The sequence below is a fragment of the Salvelinus namaycush genome, chromosome 13, assembly GCF_016432855.1.
Source record: "Salvelinus namaycush isolate Seneca chromosome 13, SaNama_1.0, whole genome shotgun sequence".
NCBI lineage: Eukaryota > Metazoa > Chordata > Actinopteri > Salmoniformes > Salmonidae > Salvelinus > Salvelinus namaycush.
This window is the reverse complement of record NC_052319.1, coordinates 21,903,445-21,928,263: the sequence shown is the minus strand read 5'-3', so window position 1 is coordinate 21,928,263 and position 24,819 is coordinate 21,903,445. Positions and strand designations below refer to the sequence as shown.

Below are 24,819 nucleotides of genomic sequence, written 5' to 3'. Positions count from 1 at the left end.
GGAGAGTGTTTCAGTATAAAGAAAGCCTGGTCCTATTGATCCCCTGGTATCAGTGATCTTTCGCTTGTATGTGTGAGCTATTCCATACACCTATATGATATACAACAGTATCATACTACTCTATCTCTATGACCTGTGTAATGTAAAAATGATTCAGTGTATTGAGCAGACCAGTGACCTGTGTATTAACCCTTTCCTCTACTGCTAGCTCTAGTGGAGGACCTCCTGAGGACCCCTGTGGTACGAGTGGCAGGCTCCGACTGGTCATCATGGGAGACGTGGTCCGCCTGCTCCCAGGACTGTGCCAAAGGGTACCGCACCCGCAAGCGCACCTGCACCACCCCAGAGGGCAAGGCTGCCCCGCCAGCCTGCAGGGGCTCACCCGTGGAGTACCAGGACTGCAACTCTCAGGCCTGTCACGGTAAAGGGGAAGAGAACATGCACACACACACAAACACACGTGCACACATGCACTTGCACACACATACACACACACACTACTTCCATAACTATACATCAACGACCTCCAGTTGTGGTTAGCATAATACACACATTAAAACACACCACTAGGGAGAGAGCTGTATGCTGATGCTCGTCCTGTAAAGTTATGCTGAGGGGATCATTACTTCCATTAGCTAATGAAACAGAACCAAGGAGTCCTTGGTTACAGTAGCTGAGTCTTTGTAGCGTTTAAACTAAAGCTTCTCATCATCCCCTAATCATGCAGTTGGCCTGCTATAACCAGTAGTACCTCCACCAAGCTCTGCTCTTAACACTCATGTAAATGGAATGTGGACTGGCTATATTCATGTTGTATGGTTGGTGCATCACTGATGATCATCCCTTGAGTGTATCGTTTAGTAATGGTCATTGGCTGTGTGTGCCAGCCCATTCTCTTATGTCTATATACTCAACTCTTAATTAACCTGACCTAAATGACTCAGTCTGTAATTTCTCTCTCTGTCTGTCTGTCTGTCTGACAGTTGGATATTATGTGACTGAGGGAGGGAGGGCGCGTGCGAGGGAGGGAGAGAGGGAGAGAAGTCCTTGATTGAGAGACAGAGAAAGACAGAGAGAGAGAGTGAGGGAGGGAGAGAGAGAGGTCCTTGACTGATAGACAGAGGAAGACAGAGAGGGAGGGAGAGGTACCTGATTTACAGAGGCAGAGCAAGACTGACAGAAAGAGACCGAGAGACCGTGAGACCGAGAGACCGTGAGACCGTGAGACAGTGAGACAGTGAGACAGTGAGACAGTGAGACAGTGAGGCAGTGAGACAGTGAGGCAGTGAGACAGTGAGGCAGTGAGACAGTGAGACAGTGAGGCAGTGAGACAGTGAGACAGTGAGACCGTGAGACCGTGAGACAGAGAGACAGAGAGACCGTGAGACCGTGAAATTGACAGATGGAGGGGCCAGACAGACAGCCAGAGGAGTGTGAGGCAACCAAAGCAGTCACATCCCAGTTCACTCTCCCTACTGTCTAATCAACTGAAGTAAATGGAGTTTTCTAGAGCACGGGGCGATAGGGGCGAGGACGGCATTACAGCCCCGGCTCCTCTCACCACTCACCTCCATCTCTCTCTGTCAAACGCATTCTTTACTGTCTCGTCCCCTCAACTCAAACACTCTCATTCAGATGGACATGCTGAAAGTACCTGTTCAATGGGGCGGCAGGTAGCCTAGCGGTTAGAGCGTTGGGTCAGTAACCAAAAGGTTGCTGGATTGAATCCCCGAGCTGACAAGGTAAAAATCTGTCGTTCTGCCCCTGAACAAGGCAGTTAACCCACGGTTCCCCGGTAGGCTGTCATTGTAAATAAGAATTTGTTCTTAACTGACTTGCCTAGTTAAATAAAACAAATGTGAGTGGAATGACAACACACTTAATATAGGAAGTCTTTATAGAGGGGTTAAGCATAGCAGAGTTATTCCTAGGCATGAAAAGTGCTGTGTAGGGACAATGGACAGCAGTGTAGTCTTTTAAGTAGATAATCTATCTGGTCCCCTAGGTAGACTTTGGTTGTGTTTATTGCAGCTACAAGAGGATAACATTTCATATGTTTATTTTTGCCTAGTTAGTGATGAGAGAGATAGATATCTGACCTTGCTTATATGTTTATATCTTTGTGTGTGTGTTTATTCCTGTCCAGTGAGTGGAGCCTGGTCGTGTTGGTCGTCCTGGTCTCAGTGTTCAGTGCCCTGTGGTGGAGGGCACTACCAGCGTACCCGCTCCTGTAACAACCCCAGCCCTGGCAACGGAGGAGATATCTGTATTGGCCTACACACTGAGGAAGCGCTGTGCAACACACACACCTGTGACGGTAAGGCACACACACACACACACACACACACACATCACACCCAACACCACCCCAACACATCCATCAGAGTCACAGGCTTCCCTGTCCTTTACATCAGGACGATCATTACCTCTAATCAATACATTACAACTAGTCTATCATGATAATTACTCACTGATCAATACTGTGCCAATCAACACCTTGTTATGTCGCTCCAGAGAGGGCTGTGAAATGGAGTCTCCGGCATGTCTGCTGCTTCCCTTTTGCAGCCTCAGTGCCAGCCTTGTGGTGGTGCAGACCGGTGGTGTGCCTTTTGGCCCAATATTGTGTGATGATGGGATCTGATATTTATACTGTATGTGTAACCAGGCCCTCTGCTCTGTGCGTCCCTCTGTGTAGTGTCTCTTCTCCCAATAGGACACTGTCATTCGTATGTGTGATTCTGAGCCAGCTAATCCTGGCCTGGGTAGAAAGTTACTCTCAGACGTGTCTCTGAATAAGCCCACAGCACTAATGAGAGATGAGACACCATTTCTAAAGAGTTTCTCTTTTGTTTTATCTGATTCCTAATCTATTCTTTATTTTCTGGAATTTGCTAGCCAGTGCAAATATTGCTTCTGTTGCTGCTGCGGCGTGTGACCGTGTGTGTGTGAAATGCGTTTGAAATGTGTGTGTGTGCCTACCCAGCTGCCTGTGGTTGTGTCCACAGTTTACCATGCTAATGACGTGGCCATCTCATTTGTCTCCGGCTACGGTACATTTACTGACAAGCAGGACATTGGTCATCTATGCACAGATCCATGCTCACTTCCCTACAGATACAGTGCACCTCCAATTAGCCAAAAGGCCTTGTGTCTGTCAGTCCCCGGACTATCTGATGTCCCTTTCAGAGATGGTTTGACTAAAGAGATTGTGCTAACTAATGGAGGACAGGTGTGTGTGTGCTTTTGTGTTTGTGTATGCGTGCCCGTGTGACCGTTATTACAGTGAATGCTAATAGAGGTGCCTCAGGGTTTTATTTCTGCCTTGATCCAATTCTACAGCTCAGACGCATTGGTTTGGTTGAGTGACGTAAATAAATGAATGAAATGAATGAAGCAATTATAGTAAGAGGGCTGGTTTGCTGCGTTGTTAAACATAATTGTAATATTATGCGACAGTACTGTGTCCACATTAGGACAGGCTCAGAGTCACAAGGCCACCAACTCCTTGTGACTCTGAGGCTGTCCTAATATGGATGCCATCCTAATTAGAGGTCGACTGATCATGATTTTTCAACGCCGATACCGATTATTGGAGGACAAAAAAAGCCGATACCGATTAATCGGCCGATTATATTTTTTTTTAAATGTATTTATATATATATATATATATATATATATATATATCATACACACACACACATTTTTGTAATAATGACAATAGCAACAATACTGAATGAACAATGAACACTTTTATTTTAACTTAATATAATACATCAATAAAATCAATTTAGTCTCAAATAACATGAGAACATATGTTAAAACGAACCACCAGCTTTCATGGGTCTTCAATATTCCCAGTTAAGAAGTTTTAGGTTGTAGTGCAGAAAGCAGAGCTTGTCTGCATGGTCCCCTGTCAGTCTGCTCCTCCGCGAAACACAGACCTTATTTGAAGTAGATCAAGACATTCTCTATGGAAGACATGAACGGTAAAATAACGAAGGAACCCCCTTCAAGTTCAGCCGCAAGTTATTACAGGAATTATAACGCGTCGACTATTTCTCTCTAAACCATATACCTTTGACTAATCCGGAAACTATCACCTCGAAAACAAAACGTTTATTCCGTTCCGTATTTTATCTAACGGGTGGCATCCATGAGTCTAAATATTCCTGTTACATTGCACAACCTTCAATGTTATGTCATAATTACGTAAAAATTCTGGCAAATTAGTTCGCAAAGAGCCAGGCGGCCCAAACTGTTGCATATACCCTGACTCTGCGTGCAATGAACGCAAGAGAAATGACACAATTTCACCTGGTTAATATTGCCTGCTAACCTGGATTTCTTTTAGCTAAATATGCAGGTTTAAAAATATATACTTGTGTATTGATTTTAAGAAAGGCATTGATGTTTATGGTTAAGTACACATTGGAGCAATGACAGTCATTGATTATTTGTTTTTTATAAGATAAGTTTAATGCTAGCTAGCAACTTACCTTAGCTTACTGCATTCGCGTAACAGGCAGGCTCCTCGTGGAGTGCAATGTAATCAGGTGTTAGAGCATTGGACTAGTTAACTGTAAGGTTGCAAGATTGAATCCCCCGAGCTGACAAGGTTAAAAATCTGTCGTTCTGCCTCTGAACGAGGCAGAACGTTCCTAGGCCGTCATTGAAAATAAGAATGTGTTCTTAACTGACTTGCCTAGTTAAATAAAGATTAAATAAAGGTGTAAAAAAATATTTAAAAAAATTAAAATCGGCAAATCGGCGCCCAAAAAGACCGATTTCCGATTGTTATGAAAACTTGAAATCGGCCCTAATTAATCGCCCATTCCGATTAATCGGTCGACCTCTAATCCTAATATGGACACCGTACTGTGGGGGTTGTCTTCTGTTGTTCTACCAACACAAGTTGTGGGAGATCAAAGAGCAGATGGAGCAGCTTCAACAGCCAGTGACTGAGTCTCTGACTGATACGAGAGGTGAACAGAATGGCTGCAGTCATAGAGCCTTATATATGTACAGTTTCTTTGGATTAATGGGTTTTGTCATTATGTGTTGGGAAACTGGGAGAGGATCCTTTCTGTTTACTGTATACAAGTGCCTGCCGGCCGGGAAACATGGCTTACACTTGGCTCTGGACACACACATCTCGGCTATGCACTAAACAAACTATGGGTTTGCTTTTCAATACAGTTTACCTCACAAACGTTTGGGTCTGTTTGTATATGGCTAAGGTTGTTTGTGGCTGTGCTGTGGTGGGGCTAGTTTGTTTGTTTGTCTCATGCTCTTGGGTGGGCATGTTGGGTTCCAGGCATTTTAAGACTGTAGCAGTTACTTCAACTCAGGGTGAGTCCATGGTCATTTGTCTGTGTACTGACAGTCACAGTGTGTGTGTGTGTGTGTGTGTGTGTGTGTGTGTGTGTGTGTGTGTGTGTGTGTGTGTGTGTGTGTGTGTGCGTGTGCGCGTGTGCGTGTGCAGGCGGCTGGATGGCCTGGTCTCTGTGGTCAGTGTGTGACAATGCAGGGCTGCAGGTACGCAGCAGGGTCTGTGGAGCTCAAGGCTCCGCCCCCTGTGTGGGAAACAGCACCGAGCACAGGGACTGCAATGAGATCCCAGGTGAGTCAGACACACCTTCATCATCATTATCATCATTGTTATCATCATCATCATCATCATCGTCGTCGTCGTCATCATCATTATGTAACATAGACACACACTGAAATGAGCTGTATCATCACACACATAGGGCCAGTTTTCCAGAATAAGCCATTTCCTGGTCTAAAAATCATGTTAAATTGAAAGTGCTTTTAAATCCATCAGTGTCCGGGAACTGCCCCATATACTATCAAACTCCTCCAATCCCCACCAGACAGAGGCCTTGCCCATCTGCTATCTTAATTAGTGTTAATCTCAGTAAATCAGGCTTCTCAGACGGCTCCTCTGATGTCTCTGTCTGTTAAGTTTTCTTCCTTTATTTTTGCTGTAGTCGTAGTGATCTTTCAGGGCCTGGCTGCCAGAGACAAGACAAGATAGACTCACTAGCCCAGAATACCAAGTGAATTAAATCAAGGCTTCTCTCAATTAATATTAATGTGTCACAACACCAAGGCTGCATCCCGAATGGCCCCCTATTCCCTATATAGTGTACTACTTTTGACCAGAGCCCTGTGCCCTGATCAAAAGTAGTACACTATATAGGGAATAGGGGTGCCATTTGGGATGCTGGCCAAATCACACCTAATTTATTGCAATTTTGGATGAGGCGATAGAAATCGTAAGGTCACTGGGAGTGCGTGTGACACTGCCTGGGGGGAAATTGCCCCAAATTTAATCATTGGATTGTTGCGTCTCAATTAAAAACACACCCTTCCCTCCCTCTCTCCCACTACCTTCCTGATGAATTAGTGGAAGGCAAACGTGGTTTAACTTTAAATGATTGGCTTTACTTTGATTAAATGATTGGCTCAGGCTACACAACATTCAACATTCAAGACATTTACAACATTCCACTGGAGAAATGATTCATTGATTTGTGTTTCATGATGTTTGCTTGTTTGTTTGTGCTGTATGTACCGTATACAGTATTTCATCTTCCAGTTAAAATGAAAGTCTACTCTGGTGTCTTGGGGTGATTCCAGCTGTGTCTGGTAAGAATCTGCATGTGCTGGTAGCTGACTGTGTGTCTGTCTCTGCATGTCTGTCTGTCTGTCTGTCTGTCTGTGTGTCTGTCTGTCTGTCTGTGTGTCTGTCTGTGTGTTTGTTGTGTTGCAGTGATTCTCCCTGCATCTGGCTTTGATAAGGACCAACAATGCGGAGGTAAGTGGATTGACAACTATCTATGTGTGTGCATGTGTGATCGTTTGTGGGGGGGTTGGAGGTAAGGGGGGGGGGGGTGTAGGGATAGAGCGAAAGAGTTAGTTGTGAAGGCTGCCACTACAGTGCCTTCAGAGAGTATTCATACCCTTTGACTTACTCCACATTTTGTTGTTACAGCCTGAAATCAAAATGGATTACATACATTTTTTTCCTCATCATTCTACACACATAATGACAAAGTGAAAACATGTTTTAGAAATGTTAGCAAATGTATAGCTAATTTACATGTGTATTTTGTAGAAGCAGCTTTAGCAGCGATTACAGCTATGAGTCTTTCTAGGTAAGTCTTAGGGTTGTATCACATTTCAGGTAAGACCCAAATGTAGACTGTGTTGAAGTAACAAACAGGAGACAAAGGACTGTGACACATGGATTTACATCTAGACACATGAAAAGTAGGAAGTATACAGAGGGTATGGGACAACAGAGGACGAACAGCAAAGGGGCTAATGATTTTGGAGAAGGGGGGAAAGGTCTCAGCTTCCGGGGGTGTAGCCGCGGGGCTATAGCGGCATGCCAGCACATCCGGCTTAACATCCTTGGGTACCAGGTTGGTGTTGCGGGAAGCGAAGTGGCCCGGGCCTTACTGAACCCCTCCCAGAGGTCCTGGTACTCCGCGGGAATGACGCAGAGGTTCGGGGCTATTTCCAAGCCCCCAGGGAGACGTCCCGGGGCAGGCAGAGATGATTTCAGGCAATGATCGTGGCAGAACGGGCTCCAGCCCATGATGGCACCAGTAGACCAGTCAATCGAGGGATTGTGTCGCTGGAGCGAAGAGAAACCCAATACCACAAGAACCTGCGGACACTCAATTAGCAGGAATTGGATTGTCTCGATATGGTTCCCTGACACTTGTAGGTTGATGGGGGTGGTATGGTGGGTGACCCGGCCTATAGAGCGCCGTCCAGCACTCTAACATCCATGGGAATGGAGAGGGGTTGAGTGGGGATGTCCAGCTCGGACGCCAGGGTAACATCCATAAGACTCAAATCGTCCCCTGAGTCGATGAGTATCTGGAGAGACTTGGGCTGATTGCCCCACAGCAATGTGGCATGGAGAGGGGGGTGAGTAAGGGGAGAAGCAACATTATCCTTAAGACCCACCAGAATACTCATTCCTACCAATGAGCTAGGTCTCTTGAAGGGACAGGTAGCCACATAATGACCGGCAGGCCCGCAATACAGACAACACTGGGTGTTAAGTCTGCGTACGTGTTTGGCTGGAGACAGCCTAGCCCTGCCGAGCTGCATTTGCTCGAGAAGAGGCAAATTGGCTGTCTTCGGAGGCTCTTGGAGGAACTCGGGTAAGCTCGGATCCTCTCGGGGACGAAGACGCCGGGGACTTCCGGAGTTCATCAGATGCAAGGTGGTATCCTTGAGTGAGAGATTGCGACCTTAATCAGACCTCTTCTCCCTCCTACTTTCCCGTAGCCGACCATCGATCCGGATGGTTAAAGTGATGAGTGAGTACTTCCTCTGAAGTAAAGGAACATGTTGAACAACGCTTCCAGGTTCCAGGCACCCTCCGCTGCTAGTGTGCTGAAATCCACCGCATAGTCTGCCACACTGAGGGAGTCCTGCCGAAGCTGGAGTAACTTCCGGGCAGCCTCTCTCCCAGACACCGGAGCCTAAAACTTTTCTCACCTCCACCACGAATACCTCCAGACTGAGGCAGACGGTGGATTGTTGCTCCCACACCGCCGTGGCCCAGGCGAGTGACCTCCAGGACATCAGCGTAGTAATGTACGCTATCTTCGAGCTGTCCGAGGGGAACGAAGAAGGCTGCAGATCAAAAACAAGGGAGCACTGGGAGAGAGATGCTCAGCAGGTTCTGGAATCTCCATCGTAGCGCTCCAGGGGAGGTAAGCGGGGTTCCCGGGAAACCGGGGTGACGGCGCCAGCCGGGTTACTGAGGGGCTGTGAGGTTACCGTCGTGGTAGGCTGCCTAGTAGGCAACCCATGGAATTGCTCCCGCAAAGCGTTTAATGCTAGGTTGTGACGTTCGGCCACGTCCTGGACCCCTTCCATCAGACCGCAAAGCAACTCTTCGTGTCTACCAATGAGAGCCCCTTGGGAGGAGATGGCGTTGCAGAGCTGGTCCAAGTCTGCTGGTCAATCATGGCCAGTTCGTACTATCACGTTTCAGGTTAGACCCAAAGTAACCATGTTTATTACAGCAACAGGGGCAGGCAAACGGCAGGTCAAGACAGGCAGAGGTCGATAATCCAGAGTAGTGGGGCAAGGGTACTGGACGACTGGCAGCCCCCAGATCAGGTCAGGCAGAGGTCGGTAATCCAGACTAGGGGCAAAAGCACAGGACGGCAGGCAGACACAGGGTGAGGGGGAGGCAGAGTGGTCAGGCAGGCGGGCTCAGAGTCAGGACAGGCAAGGGTCAAAACCAGGAGGACGAGGAAAAGAGACTGGGAAAAAACAGGAGCTGAGGCAAAACGCTGGTTGACTTGAACAAACAAGACGAACTGGCAACAGACAGAGAACACAGGTATAAGTACTCAGGGGATAATGGCGAAGATGAGCGACACTTGGAGGGGGGTGGAGACGAGCACAAGGACAGGTGAAACAGATCAGGGTGTGACAGGGTTGAATATTTTGCCGGTATTTAAAAAAAAATCCATACAGAGAATAAATCACTTTTCTCCCGGGTAACCCTGTATTTCCCGCCAAAACCGGAAGTGTCATTCAAAATGATTATAAAGCATATAAATATGTCTGGTATAACCTGATGCTACCTGAGCCTAATGAGCCATATACAGTATTAAATATATTTTATGAGCCAATACATATGAGCCAATACATAATGTGCAGTACATACTGCACATTATGCACGACAGAAAAACATAAACGCCCATAGATGTAGCTAGCTATATGCTCTCTTGGTTAAATAAATGAAACTAGCTCCAGTAGGCTAATCTTTTTGAGTGTTTACTGTATTGCTGTATTGTATAATACTGTATTATATGGACTGGAATTATGCACATCGTTCAAACCATGATAAAGCAGAAGAGAACATACGATTCTGGTGCAGCACATGCGGCCAACAAAGTAGTATAGGCTAGGGAATTAGATATTAATTTTGAAATAGTGGGGCATATTTGTGTAGTTACTAGGCTGACGCATATATACCTTTCATAATATTTATCTTAATGTTATTAGCATATCTCTTCTTTCTCTCTCTCTATTGTTGCTTCATTCCTTCCTCGCTTTCAACAGTTAAGGTGAATTAAACTTGTTTCATTTATCTTCATCATTCATGTCATCCTTGAATAATATAGGACTAGAATTAGATGCAGAAGGCTGTCACTTCTCTTCATGAAGATTGAATGGTTATGGGTCAGAATAAATAACTGCTATTGCCAACCACCATTGCACGTTCACTCTTCTATTCACTCTTGTGTTTAACATTCAGCAAAAAAGAGCTTGCGTCCCTCTTCGAATAGTCTATTGGTATAAGAAATGCTAAAACAATAATGTCCAGCAAGCCATTCTCGTCTAGCTTTTCCTACATGGGACTCATAGAGCTAAGGAGTGTTTTTTAAGGAGAGAGGCCAGCGGCGCACAGGTGCTTGCGTATTGCGCAAGAGAAGGAGGCTATGAGTTAGATGCTTATTATGCATAACCCATCATTAATTAGCTAAATATAAGGCTAATACTGCATTGAATGTATTACCTGAAAGATATATACAGTATATATGAAACATATATACAGTGCATTCGAAAAGTATTCAGACCCCTTCCCTTTTTCCACATTTTGTTACGTTATAGCCTTATTCTAAAATTGATTAAATAAAAAAAAATCTTCATCAGTCTACACACAATACCCCATAATGACAAAGGAAAAACAGGTTTTTAGACATTTTTGCAAATGTATTAAAAATAAAAAAAACAGATACCTTATTACATAAATATTCAGACCCTTTGCTATGAGACTTGAAATTGAGCTCAGGTGCATCTTGTCTCCATTGATCATCCTTGAGATGTTTCTACAACTTGATTGGAGTCCAACTGTGGTAAATTCAGTCCTCTGTAAACTGGTCATCTCTGTATACCTGTCGCAAGACCCACTGGTTGATGCTTATTTATAAAACCCTCTTAGGCCTCACTCCCCCCTATCTGAGAAATCTACTGCAGCCCTCATCCTCCACATACAACACCTGTTCTTCCAGTCACATTCTGTTAAAGGTCCCCAAAGCACACACATCCCTAGGTCGCTCCTCTTTTCAGTTCGCTGCAGCTAGCGACTGGAACGAGCTGCAACAAACACTCAAACTGGATAGTTTTATCTCAATCTCTTGATTCAAAGACTCATTCATGGAAATCTTACTGACAGTTGTGGCTGCTTCATGTGATGTATTGTTGTCTCTACCTTCTTGCCCTTTGTGCTGTTATCTGTGCCCAATAATGTTTGTACCATGTTTTATGCTGCTACCATGTTGTTATTATGTTGTGTTGCTACCATGCTGTGTGGTCATGTGTTGCTGCCTTGCTGTGTTGTTGTCTTAGGTCTCTCTTTATGTAGTGTTGTCTCTCTTGTTGTGATGTGTGTTTTGTCCTATATTTATATTGTATTTATTTTTAATCCCAGGCCCCCGTCCCCGCAGGAGAACTTTTGCTTTTTGGTAGGCCATCATTGTAAATAAGAATATGGTCTTAACTGACTTGCCTAGTTAAATAAATAAAAACATTATTTGGAAAGGCACACACCTGTCTATAAAAGGTTTCACTGTTGACAGTGCATGTCAGAGCAAAAACCAAGCTATGTGTCACGTTCTGACCATAGTTATTTTGTATTTTCTTTGTTTTAGTGTGGTCAGGGCGTGAGTTGGGTGGGTAATCTATGTTTTCTATTTCTGTGTTGGTTTTCTGTGTTTGGCCTGATATGGTTCTCAATCAGAGGCAGCTGTCAATCGTTGTCCCTGATTGGGAACCATATTTAGGTAGCCTGTTTTCTGTTGGGTTTTGTGGGTGGTTATTTTCAGTCTTTGTGTGTCTGCACCAGACAGAACTGTTTTCGGTTGTATCTTTGTTATTTTGTTATTCAGTGTTCTGTTTTGATGATTATTAAACATCATGAACACTTACCACGTTGCACCTTGGTCCTCACCTTCTTCCACCGACGACAGCCGTTACACTATGAGTTCAAAGGAATTGACCATAGAGCTCAGAGACAGGATTGTGCAGCATTGAATATCCCCAAGAACACAGTGGTCTCAATCATTCTTAAATGGAAGACGTTTGTAACCACCAAGACTTTTCCTAGAGCTAGCCGCCCGGCCAAACTGAGCAATCAGGAGAGAAGGGCCTTGGTCAGGGAGGTAAACAAGAACCCGATGGTCACTCTGACAGAGCTCCAGAGTTCCTCCGTGTAGATGGGAGAATCTTCCAGAAGGACAACCATCTCTGCAACACTCCACCAATCAGGCCTTTATGGTAGAGTGGCCAGACTGAAGCCACTACTCAGTAAAAGGCACATGACAGCCCGCTTGGAGTTTGCCAAAAGGTACCAAAAGGACTCTAAGATCATGATAAATAAGATTATCTAATATGATGACACCAAGATGGAACTTTTTGGCCTGAATGCCAAACATCACATCTGGAGGAAACCTAACACCATCCCTACGGTGAAGCATGGCGGTGGCAGCATCATGCTGTGGGGATATGTTTCAGCTGCAGGGACAGTTTGAGGCTAGTCAGGTTTGAGGGAAAGATGAACAGAGCAAAGTACAGAGAAACCCTTGATGAAAACCTGCTCCAGAGCGCTCAGGACCTCAGACTGGGGCAAAGGTTCACCTTCCAACAGGACACATTACCCTAAGCACACAGTCGAGACAACGCAGGAGTGGCTTCGGGACAAGTCTCTGAATGTCCTTGAGTGGCCCAGCCAGAGCCCGGACTTGAACCCGATCCAACATCTCTGGAGAGGCCTGAAAATAGTTGTGTAGCGACGCTCCCCATCCAACCTGACAAAGCTTGAGAGGATCTGCAGAGAAGAATGGGCGAAACTCCCCAAATACAGGTGTGCCAAGCTTGTAGTGTCATACCCAAGAAGACTCGAGGCTGTTATCGCTGCCAAAGGTGCTTCAACAAAGTACTGAGTAAAGTGTCTAAATACTTCTGTAAATGTGATATTTCAGTTTTTCATTTTAATAAATTTGCTAACATTTCTGAAAACCTGTTTTTGCTTTGTCATTATGGAGATTTGGGTGTAGATTAATGAGTACATTTAAAAATATATATATATATTTTAGAATAAGACTGTAGTGTAACAAAATGTGGAAAAGGTCAAGGGGTCTGAATACTTTCTGAATGCACTGTATATAGGGCTATAAATCAATCTAGAACAGGATTTTCTATTTTGGATGCAATTTGAATGGAGTTAATGGAGAGAGAAAAAGACTGCGAGAGAGTGCCCGCATGTGCACTGATTTAAAGCAATGATATTGGAGTGATAGGCTGTTTTAAAACTCTGCACCTGCAAAAAAATATATATATATCTTTACAATTAAAAAACATAGTGACCCTCGAAAGCCAGATGGAGATGGGTAAATTAGAAGCTCATTCTGGCTTTGTGACTGTACCCCTTAGGCTATTCTGCAGAAAATGTAGGCCTACAGTACCTGTCACAAGAAAGAAAGTTACCATGATGAGATGATATTGTAGGTCTACATGCATTGTGAACTGAGCTCCATACTGAGGTGGGCTGTCTGTCCCCACCCTGAACGTTGGTGATTCATCATGCAGAGGCAGTAGAGAAGACAGATTTAGACATCACATATTATTTAACACTTCCATTTCACACCATGCTGTTCATAAAAATAATTTATTATAATTTACCGGTTTCTCACAGTTCTTTATCCCGGGAAAAGTGAGTCGTTTTGGGCGGTAAATCCCGGTAAATCTCGGTAACCGAGTTCCCGCCATTCAGCCCTAGTAAAGTATGTAAGAGCTTTCCACACACACCTGGATTGTGCAACATTTGCCCATTCTTTTCAAAATTCTTAAAGTTCCGTCAAATTGGTTGTTGATCATTGCTAGACAACCATTTTCAGGTCTTGCCATAGATTTTCAAGTAAATCTTAGTCAAAACTGTAAATCGGCCACTCAGGAACATTATCTAGCACTGTCTTCTTGGTAAGCAACTCCAGTGTAGATTTGGCCTTGTGTTTTAGGTTATTGCCCTGCTGAAAGGTGAATACATCTCCCAGTGTCTGGTGGAAAACAGACTGAACTAGCTTTTCCTATAGGATTTTGACTGTGCTCATAGCTCCATTCCATTTCTTATTTATCCTGAAAAAAAACCAGTCCTTAACGATTACAAGCATACCCATAACATGATGCAGCCATCACTTTGCTTGAAAATACGGAGTGGTACTCAGTAATATCTTCTATTGGATTTGCCCTAAACATAACATTTTGCATTCAGGACCAAAGTTAATTGCTTTGCTACATTTTTTGCGGTATTACTTCAGGATGGGGGAGCTGCGAAAAAGAGACGGCTATCGGTCCGCTAATACAGGACTCGTAAAGGCCCAGTGCACTACTTTTGTGAGAATTTTTTTTTTTACAAATTAAAAAAGCTACAGACTGCAATATTTGTCTGCTAATACAGGACTTTTGTGAAAAAGCACCCTCAGTACCCCTACTTCCCACCGCTATGCAAACAGGATGCATGTTTTGGAATATTTTTATTCTGTACAGACTTCCTTCTTTTCACTCTGTCAATTAGGTTAGTATGGAGGAGTACCTACAATGTTGTTGATCCATCCTCAGTTTTCTCCTATTACAGCCATTCAACTCTATAACTGTTTAAAAGTCACCATTTGGCTCATTGTGAAATCCCTGAGCGGTTTCCTTCCTATCTAGTAACTGAGTTTGGAAGGACGCCTGTATCTTTGTAGTGACTGTGTGTATTGATACACCATCCACAGTGTTATTAATAACTTCACCATGCTCAAAGGAATATTACATTTTTCACCCATCTACCAATAGGTACCCTTCTTTGTGAGGCATTGAAAAACCTCCCTGGTCTTTGTGGTTGAATCTGTGTTTGAAATTCACTGCTTGGCTGAGGGACAGATAATTGTATGTTTGGGGTACAGAGATGAGGTAGTCATTCAAAAATCATGTTAAACACTATTAATGCACACCGATTGAGTCAATGCAACTTATTATGTGACTTGTTTAAGCAAATGTTTTTATTTAGGCTTGCCATAACAAAGGGGTTGAATACTTATTGACTCAAGATGTTTCAGCTTTTCATTTTTAATAACAAATACATTATGGGTTATTGTGTTTAGGCCAGTGACAAGAAAATCCAAATTTAATCCATTTTAAATTCAGGCTGGAGCACAACAAAATGTGTAAAAAGTCGAAGGGTGTGAATACTTTCTGAAGGCTGCTGCTGGACAAAATCAGGATGGCACAAGCCTTTGAACCAATCATTAGATGGGGAATATGCATTATGGGGGATGGCCATTAGAATGAGGTGTAGGTAGCCTGCTGGGAATGGTAATGGTTTGAAAAGGCTGTGCCGCCACACCATTAGACAGTTTCCAGGAAGTGCCAGGGGAACTGAGAAGAAGGAGCTTGGTGCCCTTCAATAAACCAACATTTTGCTAGCCTGGTCACCGATCTGTTTGTGCTGTCTTGCCAACTCCTGTGGCTATTGAATGACCATAGGAGTTGGCAAGACAGCACAAACAGATTATCGACCAGGCTACTGAAGTAGAGCTTGTTGCCCCTGAATGAACCACCATTTTACTGCAATACAATACCTGATGGAGGACAGAAAGAGAGAAAACGACAGATTACAGGCACAGATAAGTGAACCAAACATTCTGACTGATCTCCTACCATCTGTCGGCTTTGTTGTGTCTTCCCAGCATTCACCTCGCTGCACCTGATAGCCACAGGCGTGTCCTGTTTCCTGGGGGCGGGCCTTCTGTCCTTTCTGGCCTACGTGTACAGCCAGCGCTTCCACAAGCCCTTGCAGGAGTCCGCCGTCATACACCCCACCACGCCCAACCACCTCAACTACAAGGGCAACACTACACCAAAGAACGAGAAGTACACGCCCATGGAGTTCAAGGTATTGTCACAGGTATTCAAGGATTGTCACACACGTAGACACGGACGCACGCATGAAGACACGTGCTTGCATACCCACACAATGAAACACCATTTTCTGCGTAGCACAAAGATTAGGTAACACCAGTCATTCATTTGATTTTGACAGGAGATTCCATATGCATAGGTTTATTTCATTACATGAACTACTGTACAGGGGATAGAGATATGGTGGGAGCTCAGAACATATATTTCTTATTTCTCTTCACCTGGTTTCCTTACTCCACTTTCTGTTCACAGTCTCAGTCCTTAGCAATGGCCCTCATTAGCCTGTTATAGCCATGGACTCCCACTGCTGTTTATAATGCTGGAATCAGCATCTTTTGAGGAATGTAACACCTGTGTGTGCCTGTGAGCCACGATCTCATCGATCTGTCCCACAATGGCATTGCCCTCCCTGCATGTGGCAGGGTTAGCCCTAGGACCGACGTTGTATCATGTATCATCACCTAGTATACATACTGTTGTTGCATATTATGCGGCAGGTAGCCTAGTGGTTAGAGCGTTGGACTTGTAACCGAAAGGTTGCAAGATTGAATCCCCGAGCTGACAAGGTAAAAATCTGTCGTTCTGCCCCTGAACAAGGCAGTTAACCCACTGTTCGTAGGCCGTCATTGAAAATAAGAATTTGTTCTTAACTGACTTGTCTAGTTAAATAAAGGTAAAATAAAAAAATGATATTGCCCCATAATTAGTCAAGTACTATGCTAGGACGCTCTTTATCTCAGGTGACGGTTGCTGCTTCTCAGGGTGAAACCTGATTATTTTCTGAAGATGTCAGCCACCAGCTGGCTGAGTGATGTGTTTGTGGCTGAGTGAGGCTGGGTCCCAATGTGTTGCTGAGTCTGGGTCCTCATGCTGGGCCCTAATTATGAGAGTCATACGTTGAGAGCAGTGTCTCATTAGGTTAACGACCAGACCAGGCAGGTTTCATACTAGAGGTAGTTAGCTAGCTATTCGCCTGGCATCCTTACGGATTTCTCTAAGTTTCACCATTGAGTGCAGCATGCAGTCTGGTTTAACCAGGCTACCTAGCTAGAGCCACTGGCTCAACCTGAGAACTACTGCTGTTATTGTTGCTTTAGCCATTACATTATGCGGTTGTTTCTTCACAGGCCCTCACTACCCAACGTTGTTGTGCATTTCACTGATTCTGTAACCCATTTACAGAGCCGTGTTTGGCCTAGAGCTGTTAACATACAGTAAATGACATTACTCAGCAGCCCTCCGTAAAGTGTTCCCTTTGTCGGCGCATTGTGGCTTCTAGCCGCCATGACCTGCTTCTAAAGTGCAAGTGTATTAAATTAAGTGTGTCCCAAATGGGACCTAATTTCCTATATAGTGTACTCATTTCTCTATGGGCCCTGGTAGTGCACTATAAAGGGAATAGGATGCCATTTGGGATACAAACTAAATGTTTTTGTATTTCGTTTTTTGGAGGCGCCTACTGTAATTTATTCATGCCTCTCATATTTGTTCATTGATTACACTTGATGTTTGGCTGCTAAATCATATTTGTTGAAGGGTTGTACCTTGCTTAGTAATCCACTAACAGTACCCAGCACTGTTGCCCACTTTTCAACCTGTAAGAGTCTAATATATTGATATTGCTCCTGTCTGGGTCGTTGGTAAACTAACACATCTGTTACAGCACTGGTATAAAACTCGTATGTCACTGTTATAACACTGTTATGACTGTTTTCTCTACTCTTCCCACCTCACCCAGAAAAACACTTTACTGAACAGTACGTACCTTTTCAACTGATCAGTGTTTTTTGTCTAATTTTGTAGCCACTGTCACCTGTTATGACACTGTCTTCTCTCCTCCTCCAGACCCTGAACAAGAATAACCTGCTCCCAGATGAGAGGTCTAACTTCTACCCAACGCCCCTGCAGCAGACTAACATGTACACCACCACCTACTACCCCACAGCGCTGGGCAAATATGACTACAACAGGCCTGACTCCTCCCCTTCCCCCTGCAGGACCTATAACAACAGCTGAGACACCACCCCCACCCCCATGGCCCCCGGCCCCGCCCACCCAGACTGAACTGAACTCCACCCCGATCACCATGGTGACAGATGGCATGGTGACTGAACCCATCCTCTGACCTGGAACTAATTTTTTCTCCCCTCTCCTTTATCCCATGGTATCTCCCAAATGGGGGGGGGGGGGGGGGTGTAAGGGTATACCTGGAACATACCATGGTATACCTGGAACATACCACTCTGTAGAGGTGCTGATGCCTCCATTAGACTCGCTAAGTAGAGCCAGGAATTTGATCATAGTTTGTGGTGTATTTTGGTGGGTGTGAGTGAGTACTGGACTCACACATTTGGGGGGTGTGAGTGAGTACTGGACATCACAGTGTCAACGTAGTGGAGAGATAAATGATGAACTCTATAAGACACTATAAGCTACAGTATGGAGTTGGAGAACTACTTATCCCTGTGGAACTTGACAACCTGAGCGCCTTACTGTAGGTGTTGTGTTGCTATCCAGAGAGGCTAGAGTTGGCCTTAGGAGAAAACTCAAATGGCTGCCACCTCTCTTCCCTGGTCTGTCTGGTCACCTCTATGATTGAGTCTCTTTTTTAATTTAATTTCTTTTTTTTACTCCCTTTTTCAATCTTGTCTCATCGCTGCAACTCCCCAACGGGCTCGGGAGAGGCAAAGGTTGAGTCATGCAGCCTCCAAAACATGACCAGCCTAACTGCTCTCCTTAACACCCCCGCCAGCTTAACCCAGGGGCCAGCCACACCAATGTGTCAGAGGAAACACTGTTCAACTGGCGAACGGGGTCAGCCTGCGGGAACCTGGCCTGCCACAAGGAGTCGCTAGAGCCGATGAGCCAAGTAAAGCCCCACCCTTCCCTAACCCGGATGACGCTGGGCCAATTGTGCGCCGTCCTATGGGACTCCCGGGCCATGGCTAGTTGTGGCACAGCCCGGGAATGAACCCGGGTCTGTAGTAACGCCTCTAGCCTCAATGCAGTGACTTAGATCGCTGCGCCACTTGGGAGGCCTATGAATGAATTTCTATGACACCAACATCCCCTTGGTCTGCAGCATCCATACCCATGATGAACACCTAATTCTCCCAACAACAAAAGCAGTTACCCAGAACAACCCTACCAGTGCATATCATTGTGTCTGTCCTTCAGTATGGTGGATGCGAATCGGGAGGGAACAAAAAAAAGAACTAAATTAATTCAAGAGATGAAGAGATCAATACCAGTTCTATTGTGTTTGGAGGTGGATGGATGCACTCAGGTCACCTCGCCTCATCAAATGACACGAGGAGGACAAGTACCTGGGACTTCAGCTCTGCTGTGGCGCCATGTTTTTGGGTGGTACTATGGGACCAGGGGAACACAGGCACATCCAGGAATGGCAGCGTGTGATCTGTTATAGGAAAAGTGCCTACACTAGACCACATAGATACAGACATACTCACTGCTGGAGAGAATTTCTCTATCTGCTTATGTCCAAACAAGGCCCACACCTCAGGCTGGCTGTGTTATGTACTGTATCGGTATGTTCACAAAGGCAATGTTTCCCAGGGAATTATCTGAACATGGGCTAGAGAGATGAGGTGTCTGACTGAAATAGAGTTGGAATCATCCAGCTTTGGGTATACAGTAGAGAGGATCATGTGGGGTCAAATTTGACTTTCTATTACTTCTTTTTTATGATGATATAAAGACTTTTGGAAGGAATTCCCTTGCTTCTAGAATGAAATGGATGTATTCTACTGAGTACTATACCTACCTACCGCTCAGTGGTCATATTAAATATGGCCAGTGTGCAGAACTGGACTTTAACCGATTTTATATGATATCATACAAGGTGGGATAAAAAGATAGTAGTGGGGCATTTTTTTATGAGGGTGATTTGTTTGAGGTTCAAGAGAGCAGTAGGATAGGAGGAAATGTTTTATTTCACAAATAAGGGATAGCTGATTCACTTTTGAGTTTCTCATCGGTTTCACACCACAGCATATTTAAAAAATCACAGCCGCTTAGTAGCCAATACGTGTCTGACAAATTAAAGGAGAATTTTGATTTATTACAACCACGTCTGTATTTTTGGTGGCATGTTATAGAAGGGTCCAGACCTTTTTTGTTGTTGTTGCAACTTCACTTGTTTTTGAGAAACATACCCCAACCAGCGAGTCACTTCTTCATCCTCGTTGTGCAATACAGGAGCTCTGAAAAAACATGAACCAACGCTCCAAAAACACTCAAATCCTTTTAGAAACGGAAAACCTTCAGTACAGTGATGCAGGTCTTTAGATGTTGTACACATGAAATTGTGTCATTCCGAACTTTATCCGCAACATTATATTCCATTTTGTGCAACTCTAGCTGTTTCCCTTATCCAGCTGTTCCACTCTCCTAGTGGCCTGCTGCTACCTGCATCACTATACTGAGATGGTTTCTGTTTCCCTTATCCAGCTGTTCCACTCTCCTAGTGGCCTGCTGCTACCTGCATCACTATACTGAGATGGTTTCTGTTTCCCTTATCCAGCTGTTCCACTCTCCTAGTGGCCTGCTGCTACCTGCATCACTATACTGAGATGGTTTCTGTTTCCCTTATCCAGCTGTTCCACTCTCCTAGTGGCCTGCTGCTACCTGCATCACTATACTGAGATGGTTTCTGTTTCCCTTATCCAGCTGTTCCACTCTCCTAGTGGCCTGCTGCTACCTGCATCACTATACTGAGATGGTTTCTGTTTCCCTTATCCAGCTGTTCCACTCTCCTAGTGGCCTGCTGCTACCTGCATCACTATACTGAGATGGTTTCTGTTTCCCTTATCCAGCTGTTCCACTCTCCTAGTGGCCTGCTGCTACCTGCATCACTATACTGAGATGGTTTCTGTTTCCCTTATCCAGCTGTTCCACTCTCCTAGTGGCCTGCTGCTACCTGCATCACTATACTGAGATGGTTTCTGTTTCCCTTATCCAGCTGTTCCACTCTCCTAGTGGCCTGCTGCTACCTGCATCACTATACTGAGATGGTTTCTGTTTCCCTTATCCAGCTGTTCCACTCTCCTAGTGGCCTGCTGCTACCTGCATCACTATACTGAGATGGTTTCTGTTTCCCTTATCCAGCTGTTCCACTCTCCTAGTGGCCTGCTGCTACCTGCATCACTATACTGAGATGGTTTCTGTTTCCCTTATCCAGCTGTTCCACTCTCCTAGTGGCCTGCTGCTACCTGCATCACTATACTGAGATGGTTTCTGTTTCCCTTATCCAGCTGTTCCACTCTCCTAGTGGCCTGCTGCTACCTGCATCACTATACTGAGATGGTTTCTGTTTCCCTTATCCAGCTGTTCCACTCTCCTAGTGGCCTGCTGCTACCTGCATCACTATACTGAGATGGTTTCTGTTTCCCTTATCCAGCTGTTCCACTCTCCTAGTGGCCTGCTGCTACCTGCATCACTATACTGAGATGGTTTCTGTTTCCCTTATCCAGCTGTTCCACTCTCCTAGTGGCCTGCTGCTACCTGCATCACTATACTGAGATGGTTTCTGTTTCCCTTATCCAGCTGTTCCACTCTCCTAGTGGCCTGCTGCTACCTGCATCACTATACTGAGATGGTTTCTGTTTCCCTTATCCAGCTGTTCCACTCTCCTAGTGGCCTGCTGCTACCTGCATCACTATACTGAGATGGTTTCTGTTTCCCTTATCCAGCTGTTCCACTCTCCTAGTGGCCTGCTGCTACCTGCATCACTATACTGAGATGGTTTCTGTTTCCCTTATCCAGCTGTTCCACTCTCCTAGTGGCCTGCTGCTACCTGCATCACTATACTGAGATGGTTTCTGTTTCCCTTATCCAGCTGTTCCACTCTCCTAGTGGCCTGCTGCTACCTGCATCACTATACTGAGATGGTTTCTGTTTCCCTTATCCAGCTGTTCCACTCTCCTAGTGGCCTGCTGCTACCTGCATCACTATACTGAGATGGTTTCTGTTTCCCTTATCCAGCTGTTCCACTCTCCTAGTGGCCTGCTGCTACCTGCATCACTATACTGAGATGGTTTCTGTTTCCCTTATCCAGCTGTTCCACTCTCCTAGTGGCCTGCTGCTACCTGCATCACTATACTGAGATGGTTTCTGTTTCCCTTATCCAGCTGTTCCACTCTCCTAGTGGCCTGCTGCTACCTGCATCACTATACTGAGATGGTTTCTGTTTCCCTTATCCAGCTGTTCCACTCTCCTAGTGGCCTGCTGCTACCTGCATCACTATACTGAGATGGTTTCTGTTTCCCTTATCCAGCTGTTCCACTCTCCTAGTGGCCTGCTGCTACCTGCATCACTATACTGAGATGGTTTCTGTTTCCCTTATCCAGCTGTTCCACTCTCCTAGTGGCCTGCTGCTACCTGCATCACTATACTGAGATGGTTTCTGTTTCCCTTATCCAGCTGTTCCACTCTCCTAGTGGCCTGCTGCTACCTGCATCACTATACTGAGATGGTTTCTGTTTCCCTTATCCAGCTGTTCCACTCTCCTAGTGGCCTGCTGCTACTGCACAACGAGGATGAGGAAATTACTTGCTGGTTGGGGTAAGTTAATAAAAAATAAAAAAAAGTGAAATTGCAAAAATAAGTGTCTGGACCCTTGTATAATACTCCAATTCAGTACATAAAAAATAGAGATTTGGTTGTAAAAACACACACTATTCTCCTTTAAGATTTTACAACAAAAAAATAATGTAGAAGCAAATATTCAGTCTGACTGTAGCGAATATCAATGTGTCCCTCTCTTTACAATGCTAAATCATGCTTAGAAATGCTTTGGTATGAGATTGTTGTGTGTGTGCGTGTTTGCGTGTGTGTGTGTGGTCGCGCATGTTTGCGTGTGTGTGCATATGTTTGCGTGTGAGTGTGTATGTTTGCTTGCTTCGTATGTGTATGCCTGTGAGAGTGAATGAGGAGAGGAACAGACAACTGTATGTATTTTGTACAATGTAAATGTAATTCTTTCTTACATATGACTGTGTATATAATGGGATCTGTAAAGGGGTATGTGCATTTTTTCCACACATTATGATGATAGCACTCCTAATGTTCCACTGGGTTTCTAGATGTTCCATGTATAAGATGATAATCATTGTAAATTAACGAGAGCTGCGCAGTTCTCATAAGGAAACACTATTTATAGTGAAGCTTGGATCATAAAGGGCATTTCAGAAACAGAACTGAGCTATATTTTATTATTATGCCCGCTGTTAAAATGAATGCTAATTTAGCAGCAATGCTTTCAGTTCCACTCATAGAAATGGTATGATTCTATTCTATCATTCTAATTCTATAGTTCCGTTATATGCACGAGAGCTCTATCTGTACATAAGAGACAGCCTTCGATCTGCAGAGCATTAATGACATCTAAAGGTTAGTATAATGTAAATGTATATTGTTGTATAGCTAACACTGTTTAAAAAATAAAAAAGCCTTAGTTGTAAAAAAAATATATAAGTGCAGCAGCTATGTACTCACCAACCATGGGGTTTGTAAGGGGATAGAGTTTGTCAATGTGACTGGTTGACTACGGCCTGGACAACTTCTCCAGCTGTTTTGTAACTTTCTATAGATGTACAGTTTGTCCAGATCCTATGTAGAATCTTAATCCCCGTTTATACCTGGTGCTAACATACATGCCTTGTCCTGATTGTGTCCACATCCTGATTGTGCCAACATATGCTGACAGGTATAGACGATCAAAAGACACATTATGATCTGATTGTGATTAGATCTTACTGACCACCTCTGGAGGTAGTCGGGGACTCATTCTGTCTGGATATCTCACAAGTCTCTGGACAGTGAAACCATTTAAATCATAATTATATTGCCTTCTAAAATAATTGACATGTGTCTTAAAATAAATAAATAAATATTATTTTGAAAGAAATCCATCAAATAATTGTCATACAGTGAGGGACCATGAAATCTGGTCACAGTGCGGACACGGTGGATTAATAAATATGAATATGAATAATATTCATCCACCGTGATACGGATTTAGTTTTTTTACAAAAAATGTTCACCAGGTATAAATAAGGCTTTAGAGTAACAAAGACAGCCTGTCCTTTTAGAAGCACTCATGCCATATTAATACAAAATCAATGTCACCACAACAGTTTAAAAAACATAAACATTTTAAATGAACAAGAACAAGACACAGAAAATGGTGAGTAGTGTATAGTAACAGTATTACGATAATCCATTGACTAGATCAAAGTAATTCAGCTGTTTAGAGGATTTACAGAAACCCCTCCACCCAGTGGTTTTCCTTTTCCCCACTTGCCTGACCCACATTTTTTGGTTTGTGATTGGCTCCCACTAAATGATGACTCCCTTTGATTGGCTTCCCCTGGCCCTGTAGTAATCTTTGATTGGGCAAGCTGGATGTCACATTGTGAATCTTTGTCCCCTGATTGGCTCGGTGCCCTTCTATGCAACTGACCTGGTGGTACTATTAGATATGTGATGTAGACTGTAATCACTGCCTTTTAGACACTGTGAATTTTTTGGTACTCTATATTTTTGTATATTGTACATTATAAAGGATAATAAACCTTGATGCCAACATGACGTGTGTGTGTGAACTCCATCATTCCAATGCCTCCGCAAATTACGCTATACTGTATGTACAGGTATCACCTGAAATTGACAACACATCATCCCTATCATTTTATACCTAAACTTCCCTCACACTGAAAGTATCCATATACTGTATGTGGCCTACAGTACTGTGCTTGGCAGGGCTGAAATCAATCTGACAAGTCAGAAACA

The 24,819-nt window shown here is 44.3% G+C and overlaps 1 protein-coding gene across 1 annotated transcript in view; it reads left to right on the top strand.

The window, feature by feature from the left end:
• Nucleotides 1-24,599, top strand: part of LOC120058330 (semaphorin-5B-like) — a 126,592-nt gene extending 101,993 nt beyond the window's left edge. Inside the window, exons 16-21 of the mRNA XM_039006914.1 lie at nt 209-421; nt 2,147-2,317; nt 5,483-5,620; nt 6,776-6,820; nt 15,777-15,982; nt 17,854-24,599. Of these exons, the coding sequence (XP_038862842.1) occupies nt 209-421; nt 2,147-2,317; nt 5,483-5,620; nt 6,776-6,820; nt 15,777-15,982; nt 17,854-18,024 (944 nt within the window). The 3' untranslated portion in view covers nt 18,025-24,599. The remainder of the gene's footprint in view (nt 1-208; nt 422-2,146; nt 2,318-5,482; nt 5,621-6,775; nt 6,821-15,776; nt 15,983-17,853) is intronic.
• The last annotated feature ends 220 nt before the right edge of the window (nt 24,600-24,819 follow it).